We start from the raw sequence: 17,573 nt of genomic DNA on the forward strand, positions 1-17,573 counted from the left end.
TGACATTCATACACCTTGTGATATTATGTGAGAGTAAGACAATATAAAGACCTAATTGCACTCCTGGTGCCTGCAGAAGGAGGGGTTTATTTTCATTCCTGGTCATTCTGTTTTCTACAGTGATTTATGATTTGAAGGGGACATAAATCATAATGCCTTATGAATGGCTATTTTTCACAGGAGCGCCGTTTTTCCGTGTGCATTGTACCGCCATTTCTAGAGCAAACATTTTGATAGACATCAGCTCTCTGACACACGAGGGCTGGTCAAGGTGAGATGACACATTCCCCGGCGGGACGTCGCAAACTTACCGAGCACGCCGAGTCGATAGTTCATGGTGACCACAATGACATTTCCATAGGCGGCAAGGACACTGCCATCAAACATGTTCCCTGAGCCCTCCATGTAGGAGCCTCCGTGGATGAACAGCATCACCGGCTTCTTGCGACGGTCCCGAATATCTGCACAGACAAACAATGGTGTTATTTTCACGATGATCCAGACTTATCTTAAATTATTTAACACACAGACACTTTTTTTTAGGAGTTACTGAGCTTGTAAACAGGCAACAGGTAGTCTATGCAATTTAAATTGACAGCTCTAGAACCACATGCAGCTTTTCCAATCTCCCATTACTAGAAGAAAAGAAGAAACATTTTCAGTGGACTGACAGCTGGCGGCAAGTATTTTGTGTCTTTCTTATCCTCTATATTTTAATCTGTGATGTCCGTCTCCCCTGTCCTGTGCAGTGATGGTACCTTCCCAAACTGTTCTTCCCCCTCCATGTGTAGAGCAAATGGTGCAGCCAGTTCTGATGTCCTCTCTGTTATTGGTGTCTTTGTGCCCATCAGTGTGTTGCTATGGTTCACTCTGCCGGGGCCTGCGTGCCCAGCACCCACCGCCACCACCACCCCCACCCCTCTTTCTCGCAGCGTCTGTGGTATGGTCTGGAGTGTCTGAGCGTGGATAAGGCTGAGAGAGCTGCCAGTGCAGCCCATTTAGGCTCAGCGTCTGCACTGTGCAGGGCCTGTGGATAATTTGTACGAAAGCCAGACCAAGTGGAAACATAAATAACAGCCACAGCATCTGTTTACCCTGATGAGCTTCAGCACTCAGAGATAGGGGAGACAGAGAGATGGAGAGAGAGAGAGAGAGAGATAAAGGGGATAAGACAGAGAGGGGAAGGAGATGAAAATAGGGCAGTGTGAGAGGACTGACAGCGGTAGAGACATGGATAGGAGGGTTCAACCCCCCTCCCCTGAAATCTGAAGAAAAAGGAAGAAAAACATGATAGCAAAGGATGAAAAAATATGAAATGTTACAAAGCGAGTCATACATAGCGAGGTACGCTAATGAACACTCAAATTCACACAGGATTCACACCATATTCATACAGACACACACACACACACACACACACACAAAGTCTTGCATAGGCAGCTGCGATGTTGAGTCGCTATGGAAACTGCTTCTCGCTAATAGAACTGCACCAGCCATTCCATTGCACCGACTCACTGAATGCCTGTTGCCTTGGTAACAAATTCTACTCACGTATTTGCAGACCCGCCTGCATCACCACCTGAATCTCAGGTTACACATGCACTTGGGTGCGTCACTCACAGCCGCGCTTGCTCGCTTTTGCACGCACACGCACACACACACACACACACACACACACACACACACATCGCACAAGTGAGCATGTGAAGAAAAAAAATGGCACATATGGCTTCACATATACGTATGACACAGGCAAACGCAGGCTAAAAATAACAAATTTTTCAGTCGCGCACTCCCGACGCGCTGCTCTTTTTCATCTTCTCCTCTGGTGTATTCTGAACCTCGGCTGATTTCCCAGAGGATATGTAAACAAGTTCAATTATCCCGGCATTACCAGGACAGTATAGAGGAGTGACATATCAGCAGGCCGTCACAAGGCCCTCTCACAGTCACACTTAAACTGTGAATCCACAGAGGAAGGGAACTTTGGGAATGACAGTGTGTTTTTACATTAATGTGTTACTGCAGTGTAAACACAGATTACTGATGTAAACATATTCGATGTAAATTATCTGAAAAACATAAACTTAGAACTTGAAAGAGTGCTCAGTACTTCCACCACAGATATTTTATAACTGAAGATAATGCCCCGCCAATGATACAAAATAGTATACACTTCCTAATTGGGCGTGGTTTCTCCACAAGCCACCTGCAATGGCACCCATCTGTCAATCAAAGTGGCCCCACTGTTAATTATGTATAACTTTAAGCCTTAATATTATTTTAACAGGTGAGTTCTATAAAAAATTAGTACAGTTGTCATTAACAGGGAAATTAGCTATAGAGACAAAAACAGTTTTTTGTACCAGGCTGTAAACTGTTTATTTCTGCTGTGAAGTTGGACATTTGTATATATGGGCTTATGGAAATTGACACATTCTGTAGCCAGCCTTAAGTGGCTGTTCAAGGAACTGCAGTTTTCCCCATTGGCTTTACTTCACAGTCACATAGGTTGCTGTTTAATTCTTCTCCCATAAGAGTTAATGAACTAAAGATCTGCCGCTGGTTTCCTAATGGGGAGCGTCAGTGGCTAAACCCATGTGACACAGATGCAGAAGTTACTCTTCCCTTACTTAAACGTCTCTGACTTCTACAACATTGTCAGACCCACAACGGCCAAAGGATAGAAACTGACGCAGCAGAACCAGAGATATCTTCTGCCGAGTGATGAGGAGCAGGCTTGAGCCCCAGATGATGCCGACTCACGTGATGTCACTTGAGGCAGTTTATCAGAATTCATACAGCTCCCTCTGGAGCCAACACCTGGAAACACACTTTAAATTTAGTAGCAGCTCAGTGTTTACAAATAAAGAAGTGACAGGAAAGTTTCCTAGACGCGCTGGGCCGATTCATTAGTTTACATTTGGCTCTCGGGTTGTGCTTTTAAAACTGTATTTTCCAACTGAGGCTCTCTTTGATTGGTTTTTCTTAAAGGCTGAAACATAATACTCCTTTTTTTTTTTTGTCAGAGTTAAATTGCTATCTGTTGCTGTACTGCACAGTAAAAATTCAGCTGCTTGCAATTTTTCGTTGTGATACATCAACCACTTATTTAAGCATTTAACAACTATAGCTCCGCTGAGATTTTGATAGTGCAGCGATGCTTTTAGGCTATTTTACCTCTGAGAATGTGCAAAATTCACAAATTCACTGTGTTACAGGTTATCCGGTTCATTGCTGTATGGAGTGGCTAGCCATAGAATGTGACTCTGAAACAAAAGGTGGATAAGAAAAGGTCCAAGTGATGTAAGAGAAGGAAACTTCTTGCAGGCCATCTCATCATATGTACGCACTTTATTCTGACATTTGTAGGGCTTTAGGCTTTCGTCAGGTGAGTCTAAAAACAACATTTGTCCCTGTTTATATTATATATAATAACATATATAGATGGGAAAACAGGAAAAAAAAACGTGACCTCTGGTGATACTAAAAAGTTTAAATATCACACTATTTATATGGTTTTGTGCAACAAAGTATAACAAACGTAACTATTAATAATAATAGAAAAAAGATGGAAACAGAGTTGGATGTGTGCTGAAGTGAGGGAAATGGTTCTATGATTGGAAAAGGGCTCAGCGCAGCCAGAGGGGCGATTAGGGGTGCAGGGTCGCAGGGTGAAAGTGTTTCACTCAGCCCAAATCCAAGGTCTATATGGCCAACAAGGAGCTCACTGTCTCTCCTGCCTGCCTCTAAAACACTGGCACATTATTCTCTCTTTTCAACCTAACTTGATACCATCCTCCTTAATATCCCTCCCTTACATCTATTCTCAACGTAACGTCCCAATAGAAACTGCCCACTTTCTACTTCTTCCATTATTCCGCTTTCTCTCTCACTCATTCTTTTATGGAAATCTCGATTGATTTGGGCGTAAAAGTTTCAGCCTGACTCAGCACTTGAGTGTTGTTTGCACCCAAACCCATGCCCGAGCAAATAACTTTCAAAAAAAAAAAAAAAAAAAAAAAAAACAAGACGCTAATAATAGTATTTTCCCACAATCTTTGGGAACCTGTGTCCGGTCCATATGTAAGCAATTAATCGAGGAATCCAGCCCAATCCGAGCCCTCGCGATCATGTCAAGATCCGTCAGGTGTCGGCATAAATGTCAAGCTCTACCAGTCTCCTACTCATCCTCCCTCTCAATCTCTCTTTCTCCACATCTCTCTCTCACTTTCAAAGCTCTATAAATGTCATTTCATCATGCACTTGTCTTCATTATGACTATTTTTTTCCCTTCTCTCCCCCTCATTGCCCTCCCCTGTGCTCTTGCAGTGCTCAGCTTTTCCTTTTCTTTCATCTCTATTCTATCATTCTGCTCCTCTCCTAGGCAATCCTGCATGAATCCTTCCTTCTGTTTTCACCGTTAAGAAACCACACAATTGGATTAGCTACATCTGTCTCTTTTTAAACCATAGCAATTAGAGATGCAAGAGAGAGAGAGAGAGAGAGAGAGAGAGAGAGAATTCAATACCCAAATAGCACAGAGCCCAAAATACAAAAAAAAAACAAAAAAACCCACACACACATTGGCACAAATTAGAGCACATGCACTCAGGCGTAGACGTGTACATGCACCATGCTCGAGTAGACGCACATGCTCAAATGGAATTGTAATGCACTCCATGTGTGCATAATGCTATGTAATACACAGTGCGTCTGGGAGCGTGTAGAGAGGCGAATACACACACTGTCTGCATAGATTTTGGCTGCATCAGTAAAGAGTAATGAGAGTCTCTCCATTCGACTGCAGTGAACTTGAAAACGTATAGCAAAATGTGCAGTTTCCCCCCCCTCCTTTTAAAAATGAAGTATTACAGGAAGCCCAATAACATTATGAAGGACAATAATTTAGCAGACCATTTCATAAGGACTTTAGTACAAGACTTAAAGTGTAGGGGAAAGAGGACTGAATATTGATTTTCGGTGATGCATCACACAGGATAGTCAGAACATCAGCGTGTGGTTGATCAACCACATAGCAACCGAGAGACGAAAGTAAATTAGCTGCCCGTGCGACTACCCAGAGAGCAGTATTTGCAACAGAGGGGGATGGAGAACAACTATTTTGTGCAGAGCTCCTCATGCATTTTCGCTAAAAGCGTGCCCGTGAGAAAGAATGACAGATTTGTGCGCTAATAAAAGCAGTTAACGGCGGACAATGTGATGTTTTCATAGAGAGATGACTCCAAGACGATTATTAACACAGATAACAACACACAGAGTCCCCGCAGAGTTTGAAAAATGGAGCACGAGGAGAGGAAGAAAATGAATAAACATGCAATTAAAATACCTTCATCCCTCGGTCTGTTCATTGTAGACTCGTCTTGTTTTTTCGTGAGCGGACCTGAAAATTAAAAAATAAAAGAAGGAAGAGGGGACAAAATATCAAAATTTAAAAGATTGCATTTGCATAAAAACAAGAGAAGATTAAAAGAGCAGAAAAAAGAAGATGATTTCAGTGACTGTGTACAGCTAAAGACAACATGTTTACAAGGATTACACACCGTTTCCTGCAAAGATAACCCCCAAACTCATCTGTTCTAACTGCTTAGGATCTAGTCACGGACTGCCTCGTAAATGACCCAAGGGGCCACTTCTCCTCGACCCTTCTCCCAATCAGCCCTGACACACTGCTGCTTTGTAAAGAAAAATCAATGAGAAGAATCAAGCCATCACTCTTTTCGGTCAGAAAAAAAAAAAAAAAAAAAAAAAAAAAAAGCAAAGGAATGCCAAGACACTCTGTATCCTGCTAGCTCGGGCTCGGGACGGCGTTGCAGTCCTAAGGGCGAAAGTCCCTTGCACGATCCAGAAAGGCTGGACTGTCAAAACATAACACCGAAGACACACATACACGGGCAGGCAGATACTCAACCTGAAGGCATGGGACCGTGTAGGCACATTGTGCAGAAATGCTGGTAAAGAGTTTGAAATGTGAGTCTTTCCTACCAAATTAGCAAAGACGGAGCGTTTTTTTTTTTTATATTTACGCTGACTGTGAAGGCTTGTGACAGGATTCCCCTCGCCAAGGTCAGAGAGGAGCCCCGCATTAAGCTTTAATGGCAACGACAGTTAAATGCTCCATAGGGCACAGCCAATAACAGGCATTTATCACAGTGACCAACCAACGCCCTGGCACGTCAACCTCTGTAAGTCTTAACTGATAAGGATCCCATTAATTTGTTTTTTCTTGGTTTCTGTCAGCGAAGCTTTTCATCAGGCCACAACTACCACTGCTTTCGGTGTCGTTTTCAGTCACTGTCTACATACGCACGTCTTCCAGAAAGCCATTAAAACACGCTCACGTTCTCTTTCTCCTCTCACACACATGCACACACACACATTTGGACACACATTAAACATCCACGCGCCACACAAAGCATGCTAAAAGCGCCCTTATCGTTTGTTGGCGTCCTCCTCGTACCCACCCAGCAGCACACTCCCAGCTCTCCGGCGGGGAGGCTTTGCAGTCTCTCATTTTAAAGAATACGTTGGGTTGCCAAGGGGTTTATCACTCTGCCAGTGTGCTGCTGTCATGTCTGTTTCTGCCATTCTGCTGGAAACCTGCCACTGAAGTGACAGTATATACATGTATATATACACAACTATATAGAGTATATATATGTACACAAAACGAGACAGATCATCACTGCAATCTACCATAACAATGCAGCATTTTCACTCTCTTTATGAATATGGTTTCCCCGATATAAAATGTTTATCCTCCGTCTAAATGGAAAAGGATCAATGCTGAATGGATTTGCTGCATCCTCTGAGTACCACCATTCAGACGCCTGAGCACTTCCTGTCATAGAGGTAGATGTTACAGTAGTTGGTCCTGGTCTACAGAGCAAACAGGTAGACAGACCGGTAATGGATAAAAAGGCACATTAGTCCTTGGTCTTGTCAGCACTTTCCCACTACTTAGCACCACTCTAAAACCACACCTCGCTGCTTAATGGAGATTCTGATTTCATTCGTTTTCTAATGTCTAATAAAGAGCTAACCCATACGTGAGGATATGCTCCACTCAAACAGACAGTCGCACTTTGTTACGGACCATCAGACTTTGACACATTAAGACTTCACACGGGAACCTCACCCAAACAGAAGTTCTGACAGAAAAGTTGACGTTGACCTCTGCATACGGGATTATTTTCATCTTTCGATTACTTGATTGTTTAGTCTACAAAATGTCATCACAGTTTTATTCAGAAGTTTTATTCAGATCAACAGTCTAAAAGTCAACAGCGACTCCGTGAAGCTGCACAGCAGTACTTTGAGCTAAAAGCTCACGACTACAATGCTGACATGCTGATGTTCAGCAGACACAAAGACAAAGCAGAATGAGTGTTGCATGCTGCTGACATGCTGGTAACTGTTGATATTCCAATAAGATTGGGTATTTGTTTTAAAACAGAAAAGCTGCAAAGCTTCACATTTGAAATCTGAACTTGATAAATGACTCAGACAGTTCATTGATTATCCATTTTTGCCAGCTACATTTCCACTGATGGTGGCACAAACAGCGTTGCTTCGTGCTAATGTGGACATGATTATATGATTATATGTGGTTGTTATTTGGGTGTACACAAGCCCAATTTCTAGTGAAATGAATTCTTCTGAGAGAAGTAAGAAAGTCTAAGGTTAGGATAAGGGTTCGGAGGCTTTCACACTGACTCTCCTAAAGCTGTTGGTGTTAGGGTTCCTGACTTCTGACAACCAACTTTGAGTTTTGAATAAATACTACAATGAACTCGACAAAAAGTAGGACGTAGCCAAAGGGAAACACACTTTTCAGGGTCAAAAACATCTTTCCCATCTGCCTGAGTAGATAAGTCTAACAGTAAGTTCATTGTCACATGATGTAATGGGCCAGCGGTTACTGAAAAGCACTGGCCTACGTTGGACTGTCCCAGTACTGTTTGACCTAATGCAGCTCCATCTCTCAGTCAACAACGTTTCTGTTCGGTTCAGTGAGCTAGTGACCAGAGCGCAAGCTGTCTCCCGTCCCTCTCCATTTCCTCAGTGCAGTAAACGGGATGAAGCTGCAGTATGTCATGTCTATGGTGGCCTGTCTGCTTGACAAGGTGTCAGACACAGCTTTGGTTCAACCCCCCACATCCAGACAGCAGCTTCCAGCACATGCAGTCCTATCCTCCTGCTCACAGTCTCTTCTACTGTGCCCCCAGCCTCCAGCTCCATCCTTGCCTCCACTGTCCTGCCTCCTGAAATATGGTTTTTAATAAAGAGCACGGTAAATGGCTGCTCGAGCTGCAATAAAAATGAAGGATCTCAGGCCCTTGGCTGAGGAGTGTCTTGAGGAAATAGGAATGCAGTGCTCTTGCCTACAAGCCTGACCAGAGTAAGGGTGGAACACTGTGGAAATAGGTAGGGAGCAAGAGAGAGAGAGATCTAAAAACCAGTGTTCAGTCCACGAGAACACTTGTGCTATTTACATTATTCTAAAAAGTTATTTGAATTTTCGTTTGAGTTGAAGAAGTGGCAGAGCTACATAGTGGCCTGGTGGGGAAGGGCACAGAGCTCATTTGCATTCAGAACAGTGACCCCTTCTACCGCCATCTGCATAAAGATGGAGGAGAGAGGAGAAGAGGCAGGGATGATTTCAGGGAGGAGAGAGCAGGAGGGGGTGAACAGATGCAGAAAGAAAAGAGAGCTGTGAATTTTCTTTTGTCCCGAGAATAATGCAGGCAACATGTTCAGAGAGAGTATTTCTAGGTCTCAAACAGATATATCATCTAGGCGGGCATGACTTAAGGTAAAACGGGAGGGATAATACATTATGTTGTACTCCGGAGATTAAAATGTGTCAAAATCGAGTTGTGCAGGCCACATTTGGCACCAAAACATTTTGATCCAGGCTGCCTATGATTCTGTGCTGCCAATTCTTTTTGGCCCACCTACATCCGCCATGAGTGGGAATGCAGCTGCTGGCTGCCAAACACAGCACCCCCCCTTCCCTTTAAACATGCTTGACCATCATTCATTGATACCCAGTCATCAAGTTAACCTACTAGCTAAGTCAAGTGAGTTTTATTCACACAGTCCAATATCACCAAAGGCACACTGGGGATTCAATATAATATCATATATTAACATTAACATCAGCAAGCTGACATGCTCTCACTGACAATGCTGACATGCTTATATTTTGTCGGTATAATGGTTATCACGCTCACCACAGTGTTTGAGATCACCAAATCCAGCCCAGCCGTCCAGAAATCTCACTCAAAACTACAAACGTCGCCTTAGTGTGATGCTATTTATCAGTCCCTCCAGTTTTTCGCGACTTTGCGATCGCGTGGATTACCGCGTAATCAGCAATATGCCGCATATTTCCTACTATGTCGCACAATTATTGCAAAATAACCAAAAATGCCGCCCCTTCCCCACGACACGTGTTTTCCACCATAGATAAACGGCTCTGCCATAGATGTGTCTTCTACACCACCTGTTTGAAACACACACACACACACACACCACGCACCCGCAGCCATTTTCACACACCGCCGTGGGAACGTTAGTGATGGCGACTACTAATAAGTCCCACCTGCCGTCATATATATATTATATATATATATATATATATATATATATTATATATATATATATATATATATATATATATATATATATATATATATATATGACGGCAAATGACCGAGCAAAACAAATATCCAGCATTTTACATGCAAGGGGGGGTTTTGTGGGGGGGGGTGGGGGTTTTTTGTTTTCAGGAAAACTATTTTGTAGCCCGTGAAACAAAGTCCTCGACCATCGCCAAAACAAAAAAGGGCTGCAAAATTCTTCGCACAAAATGAGAAAATGACACCGCAAAATCAGTCATTTTGATCGCAAAAATCACCAAATGGTGGGACTGATTTATTATGTTTTCTATTCTTATTACGATCCTATCTTACACTGCTTTTAATTGGACAATTTGTAGGAGCGTATGGAAATGAATTTCACTACGATTGTACCTGTACGATTATACGTGACAGTTAAACTGAATTGAATTGAGGAGAAACAGTTTGGGGGATCGTCATACCCAAGTCTACAGCATCATCAGGTAACCATGAATGGACAGAATTTAATGGCAATCCATGCTACAGTGTCAAAACAGCTGGTGACGCTGGAGGAAAAAGTCAGGGGGGGGGTCACCAAAGTCAGGTTTATTTCCCGCGTTGAGACAAATGTTTAAACAGAATGTCATGGGTATACATACAACAGTTGTTGAGATATTTCAGTCCTGACATTGCCATCTCTAGAGATACTAAAACCCTTAATGAGGTGCTGAAAGGCAGACAATTTGAAGGCAGGTGGGACACCAAATACAGGATGAGCGCTGACAAGTTGCATCTCCAACGAGAGGACCGTGTTGAGGTTTAAAATCGGATGAGATACTGACAATCATTACAATCCAGATGAAGCGGAAAAGCCAAGTTTTTGAGTGTTAAGACGTTTTCCCCCCAAACTTTATCTGTGTTGTTTATCGAGTCATTAGAATTTAATGTCATAGCTATATACTTTTCTATAATGTTTCCAGGGGCGTTAAAGCTGGTGCGTCTGACATAATCGCAAATCCAACACGGTGTAAACTATTTGCAGGATTGTGACAGCGGTTAAGCGAGGAAAACGCAGTGTGTTTGATTTCAGGGGCACTTCACTCTCCTTCAGTCTCTCAAACACAAGGCAAAACATATCCTTGGGGACAGCATCAGCCTTGTGTGAGCAGTGACCCCTGACAATAAGTGACAGATTCTGACAAGCAAACAGGGCTACATGTAAAATCAGTCTCACTCATTTGCACACCTTCTCCCCTGGGAATAAGACGAGAGCCTCTACATCATCCTCCCGTCGAGTATGTGACACGTGTACTATACAGCACACATACTGTGCCGGCAGAGCTCCCATTCTACCAATGTATAAACAATTTCCGATATATTAATATGTTTTGTTCCAACCCCTCTCTGGTCTCGCAGTGATACTTTATATTTTCAACTAGTAATTAATCTGTTTTTCCATGTTTTTCCATATTTTTGTCCGACCACAGCAAACATTGATCAATAAAATAAATTAACAACACTGTCACAATGCAGCTAAGTAGGTTATGGTGTTTAGCTTTAGTGTTAAAACACGACAATACTTCACATATGAGCAGCAGCAGCAGCAGCTGTAAATGTGGCTTCTCTCAGATGGGACCATTATTCATAGACTTTTTAACGTTTTCTCATTAGCCTTGCTTGCTATAATCAGTAGCTTATGATTTGCCTCCAATGTTACACTTTGATCCTGTGTTCTTTAACCTACCCATCTGCTTTCTCAGACTCTCTCCACTGGATCATTGATGAAAGAAGTTTACTCAGATAGCACCTGAACAGGTGGAGGTTTTACCTTATAGTGATTTTCCGTTCTTGAATAATTTCCCCTCAAGAGGCCGAAGATAGTTTATCTTTGGTACTGTGTTTGCTATATTTTCTTCTAACCCAGCTGCTACTCCAAGATTTGCATTCCTAGGCAGTGCAGCATCCATGAATACACACCTGAAGAGTAAGTCAAAAGGCCTCATTCCAGTCAAACCATGTAACAGACATGGGCGTCCAACCAAAATGGTCACTTCAGTTTAAAACCACTTGCTAACAATACAAAAGGCATTTAATTGCAGCATGTTGCTGATTAGTTTCATAATTACCAGCACACAACCGCACAATTACCGCAACCTTGGAAACATTCTTGGAAACACAACAGTCTTTTAAATGCCTACATCATCTCAGCTGACCATTACCGGCCTGTACGAGTTACAGTGTTGTGTCATAAGACCACACACACACACACAAACACACACTGCCTGTTGGTTGGATAATATGTTTTCTGACAACTGATTGTCACAACTGATAGATTTTAGTAAGAACTGATTGTTGACAGTGACGTTTCTTTTACTACTGAACTGCACCCTTCTTCATTATCTCACATACTGTATCTGTAGACAATTCGAACAGTTGGACAGGGTCGAAAAAAATACTTTTACTGGATGACACACCCACCGAATTTGAGGAAAAATTCAGTAATAGTCAGACTGTAATATAGGAAGTGGAATATTTTTGTTATTATTTAATGCAGTAATGGAGGGCAGTTGGTGATTGAGATGAGTGTCCCTTTAGTTTGTTTCTCTCGTAATCATTGTTCTTACATTTGCACATCTTTGCTTTGATTACACTCAAATCTCTGCGTAAGTATAAGTCACTGGTTTGTCACTAAACTAAATAGATGAAAGATGAACAGAGAAATGTGCATACTGATAAATGATCTTCACCCCTTTTTCCCTTTACTGCAGATAGTTTCAACACATCTTCCAAGGAGAGTTTTTATATAAGTCTTCTCCGATGTTTCACCTTCTTAAAGGTTGTTCTTGGTACTGACTAACTCAATCAGTAAAATAATTTACTTGAATTAAGAAACGGTCAACAAATATGCTGCAGCCAACGTTAGTTCTTCTATCTTACACAGTAGTACACCATCCATGTTCAGGAAACAAATTACGTTTGTGTTGGTCAAGCTAATTGTTGTGGAGGCTTTCCAGACAACAACGACTGTATTAAAACAAATTAATGTGATTATCGAGAGATTAATAGAACATCAAGGAACAAACAGTGCCTGTGTCTGGACACATTCTTGGAGAGATTTTGCTCGTCCACCGGTTGAAGTAACTAAACGCTAATGGTGTCAGCTCGATTTACTACATCAGTGGTTCACTTTGTTCAGTCACTCAAAACACATGCGACTCACGCTGCACTGCTCATGCAAAAGGTCAGTGTTAGCAAGTTAACACAATTAGTATTGTGAAGATAAAACGCTCATGCGTGGCTTAGTCAGGCATAAGGGTAGCAGTTAGTTAGTACGGCATGTTCTGTATGAATTTTGAACGTGATAAAATGTTAATTAAATATGAGAAATAAAGTGTATCTAATTACTCAACATTATATTAGTGCATATTTTACAGTACGTCTGGAAAATTAAATAACCAATAATAATTTGGAAAGCCTGACTGATTACAAACCCAGGAGATTATCAGAGAATATATTCTTTGGTAATCTCCTGCGTGTCTTTTGCTGGAGTATAGACTCTAATCTGAAATTTCATTGATGCAAAGAAACTAAGTTTATTTCCTCCTACATCTAGTATGAGAGTTTGGTCTCACTCACCATCTTCAGTGGGTACATAGATGTTGAGGTAAAGGCAGTCCTCACTCTGGTTCTGAACATAGGTCGCTGCAGCATCCAGGTTGTCCGTGAACCACACCGGTAACATGATCTCGGGTAAAACCCCGTGCACATTCTGGGGACACACTGGCGCAAACTGGGTGGCATTGCGGGTGTCTTGCCAGGAGCCTGGAGCTTCGGGAGGCTGGAAACGGCGCTCGCCGATAGGTGCGGTAGCATATGGCACGCCTAAGTACTGTTCCACAGGGCCCAATATCTCATTGTTGAGCTCCCGCCTAATACCACGTATCTTTCCATAGCCTGTGGATACTATGGGGTGTTTCAGGTCAACCCGTTGACATGAGGAAAGGGTGAGGTGTAGCACTAGTCCCAGGAGCCACAGCAGACAGTGATTTGCAACCTGCTGAGAAGTATAATGACGCTTTCCACCATAGCCTTGGTGGCTGGCAGCATTGAGAGGAAAAAACAACATGTCCAAAATAAAAGCTCTTTTAGTCATATTAATAGGACTTCTGGCTGGGTGCAGAGAGGGATCACAAACTCACTGGGTTATGGGTGACAACATAGGCAAAAATAGGATTTGAGGACAGGGACAGGTTAACAGTTTTCCTAGGGTGACATGGTGAGGCAGAGGGACAGGTAGCATTCTCAGGTAAGACTCTGCGGTCTCATCCGTCGTCCTCTTTGGAACTCCTGATGGGTCCAGAGCTGCAGTCAGGGAGCCAATTACACCTGGAAGACACAGACAGGGGTTTGAGTCAGTGTGTGTGTGTGTGTGTGTGAATAAGTGTGCTCTTTAAGACCTGTCAGCGTGGTTTAAAAAGGCACAAGAGAACAACATAAGTGCGCTGATTTTACCCAAGATAAAGTGTCTGGAATAATGACACTTGACTGCAGATGACTCCTTTGTGCTACATTTATATTAACCTAAGGCTAAGGCTTGCTATCACATCCGACACCAAGGGTTATATCTGTAATGTCATGTGATTTAGTGGTGCCAAAGATAATTGTTTTAACTTGAAAATACTGATGTCGGTGAGAATTTGACCACCTACGGTAAAGTTATTCGTGACACAGCCATAAAGTAAAACCTGCGATCAAGCTGTGGAAATAATAAAGATTATACCTGCTAGTCTCTACTGTGCCCAAGTACAACCTCACAGCGTGTAGTATTTCAGTCATGTTCACTTACAGAAGTTTCTTTGGATTTCAAATTGTCTTTTCTAGTTACTTATCGTTTAAGGCTGAATCTTATGACCACTTAGGCTTGCTGTTGGCCAGTCGAGCTAAGCTCTTGGTTTCCTGAAGCTCCTGTCTAGACTCGGTGTCTTGTATCCAAATTGGGACTAGAATGCGTCCCAAAATTCAACTTCTGTCACGTGTCACATCCTTGGCTAAATATGCAAATAACCTTTTAACACAGCCGCAAAAGCAGCTTGTGTGATCACACCCTAATGCAATTTTGGGGTGCAAAACACACAGCTGCATTTAGAGTTGTTAAACTTGTGATCACATCACCATGGGGCACACTGGGGTGCAAATGGTGGAAAAAGTGCCAAGGGCTGCTGTCACAATATCAGACTTTCATTAGAAGATTATTGTGGCCAAAAGAATTCATGATATCATCAGAATATCTAAAAAACTGATGCTATCATCCATCCATCCAACCATTTCCTATAACCTCTTATCGTCATCAGGGTCACGGCTGGGGCTGGAACCTATCCCAGCTGACTTTGGGCAAACTAATGCTATCAGTAAAATTCAATACTACTGTCTGTTGGTAGAGGTGTTAGATTATTGACAATATCGGCATGTATATCATTAACAAGATATCAATATTTCATTTTTACATCTTAAGATTATCATCAAACATTGGAACTTGAATCAGCCTTGTGTCTCCAACTAGGAAGAGCTTGAGAAATGTGAAGACACTTAATTTACAGTCCAAAGAGACTATCGCGTAATATGGCCCCCGGCTTCTTATTTTCATCTTTCAGATGATTACAATATTTTGAAGTGTAAAACAACACTCATCTTGTAATTGACTTGCATCCGCAGAGAACACAAAAGAAATAAAAGCACGTTGGCACATCATTCTGAGGAGTGAACCAGCCAAACGCCATTGCCCCCCCCCCCGCGCACCCCTTTCAGCCATCCACACCGTGTCACAGTTAGCCTTTCCCTCTCAACTCACTTCAGTTGGTTCTTGCTTCCACATCATTACAGATGAATGGTCAGCGCTTATCTCACTCTGGCTTTGGGAGACGGAGTCGTTTAGGTGTGATAAAGGCTTTATGTGGCGCTAACTGTTGGTTGAATGCCGCCTCATATCCCCCCACCACCCTCAACGCTGCAATATCCACACTCCACTGCCAGCCAGTCAACAAGACACAAGCTGATGATGATGACGGTGAAATACAGCTGGAAAGATGGCGTGCAACATAACGGGATGTTCAAAGTTAGTAATGTGAGCGGCTTCGTAGAGGACAAAACAGGAACAGGTTGTCTGTAAAAATATTCAGCTCATTAAAGCCCTCCGAGTGACTCCATCATATGACAGCTCCACTGTGGAGGAGGAGGTAAGATGTGTAAAGACAGCCTGAGTCCTCATCAAAAAAAGTTGGGTGTGCGTACATAGTCAAGCTGAAAATCCAACTTAGAGAAAAGATTAATGTGTATTATACACAGTACATGACTCTCTACACGTTGTTGTAAAAGACTCATTGTGATTTAGAGAAGCAACTGGACTTATTTGGTAGTAAGAGGCAAGGGAACGAAATGTGTTCATGTGTTAATCTCAATTTTGCTTTATCTTTATTCAGCCAGCCGAGTGCATTTAAATGAATAGTTTGCCAATGCTTATTTGCTTTGTTGCTGAACGTTAAGACGATGACGATCGATGCTGCTCAAATGTTAAATATGAAGCTTACATTCAGGACATGGTTAACTTGGCTTAGCATAAAAAGTGGAAGCAACATAAATGTAACATAAATACACATTTAGAAGCACATAAAACCAAGTAAAATGACCCAAACTAAGCAAGTCAAGTAAAGTCTGGCGGGCAAATGACCCAAACTAAGCAAGTCAAGTAAAGTCTGGCGGGCTAAATGCTCCCGGTGGGGTTTGAAGTCACGTGGAGGACGGACCAAAATAGCGTTGCATGCCCTGTGGGGTTTCGGGGTAAACCTCATCCATTAATTGACCATTTTTGTTTAACTGACAAAAACCTAAAAAAGTTAGCTGTGGATTTACATGTGCAAGTCAATTTCAAAAGTTCAGGCCGCTTGCTGTTCAAAGATAGTTCAAGTGGTTTTGACCTTCCAGCTTCAAATTACACACAATAAATAATAAGAAGAAGACTAAAAATGATGCAGACATATACACTTCAATAAGCATACTGAATACTGAGTTTCACAGAGCTGCTGTCACTGCTCACTGCTATGGTTACATACCCATTTTGATTTAAAACAGCCATCTGTACTCATTATTATTCAGTCAGTAAACGTGACTGAACATACAGCACAAAGCCAAGCACTTTCAATATATGCACAGTAATTCTATGTCTTCATTGGCTTGATGGCATAGGTGTGGGTTAGGTGTCAGTAGCCTGTCAGATTGATCCCTGTTACGCTTTCCTCCTTGCATGTACCAACAATGATGTACACACACATGCCTAAACTCCAACAAGGCATCAGATGTTGCATGCAAGTACAGACTCGACAGTAAGGACAAACAAATTGGTCTGTTCTCAACCTCTCGCACGTGACGTGCAAATGGTAGTACCTTAACATCCCTTAACATCTGTTCACATCAGCCATCCGTGAGCTGAAATGGCACTGAGCGTGCATCTTCACGCGTAAAAATGGTCTGTATTGACACACAAATCACCGGGCTGATTGAAGCCGTTTTCTGTTCGGTTTTTATATATATAATAGGTAGTCCTGTCAGCCGAAGCTGTTTGTGAAGGTTATGTCCTTCTGCCAGTGGGACACTTTTATGGCTTTGTTTAAAATGGAATGGTCAGAGTGGTTTGTGAAATCTTCTGCAGGATGGTGGTGCATTGGTGCATTTATATTGCTTTGTTTCCACCTGAAGTATTAAAAGTGCATGCAGTGCTTCAGCTGTCAGGATGCTCTCCCTCTGCTAGTCAACAGCTGCGGATGACAAGCAGCCAGTGTTGAAGTCAAGATCGTTTAAAACAGAGACCAAGACCAAGTATGTAGCTCAGTTAAATAGCTAACATACAGCTAAAATCAGGATTTACAGACTGCTATG

General features: G+C 42.3%; 1 protein-coding gene across 2 annotated transcripts in view; it reads right to left on the reverse strand.

The window, feature by feature from the left end:
* nlgn2b (neuroligin 2b) overlaps positions 1 to 17,573 on the reverse strand; it is a 61,658-nt gene that overhangs the window by 21,793 nt on the left and 22,292 nt on the right. For both annotated transcript variants that reach the window (XM_019278190.2, XM_010732168.3), the window contains exons 2-4: positions 13,281 to 14,030; positions 5,351 to 5,404; positions 312 to 461 (exon numbers count right to left, since the gene is read on the reverse strand). In XM_019278190.2, coding sequence (XP_019133735.1) covers positions 312 to 461; positions 5,351 to 5,404; positions 13,281 to 13,797 — 721 coding nt within the window. In that variant the 5' untranslated portion in view covers positions 13,798 to 14,030. The remainder of the gene's footprint in view (positions 1 to 311; positions 462 to 5,350; positions 5,405 to 13,280; positions 14,031 to 17,573) is intronic.

This window comes from Larimichthys crocea, chromosome XXII, assembly GCF_000972845.2.
Source record: "Larimichthys crocea isolate SSNF chromosome XXII, L_crocea_2.0, whole genome shotgun sequence".
NCBI classification, from domain to species: Eukaryota; Metazoa; Chordata; class Actinopteri; family Sciaenidae; genus Larimichthys; species Larimichthys crocea.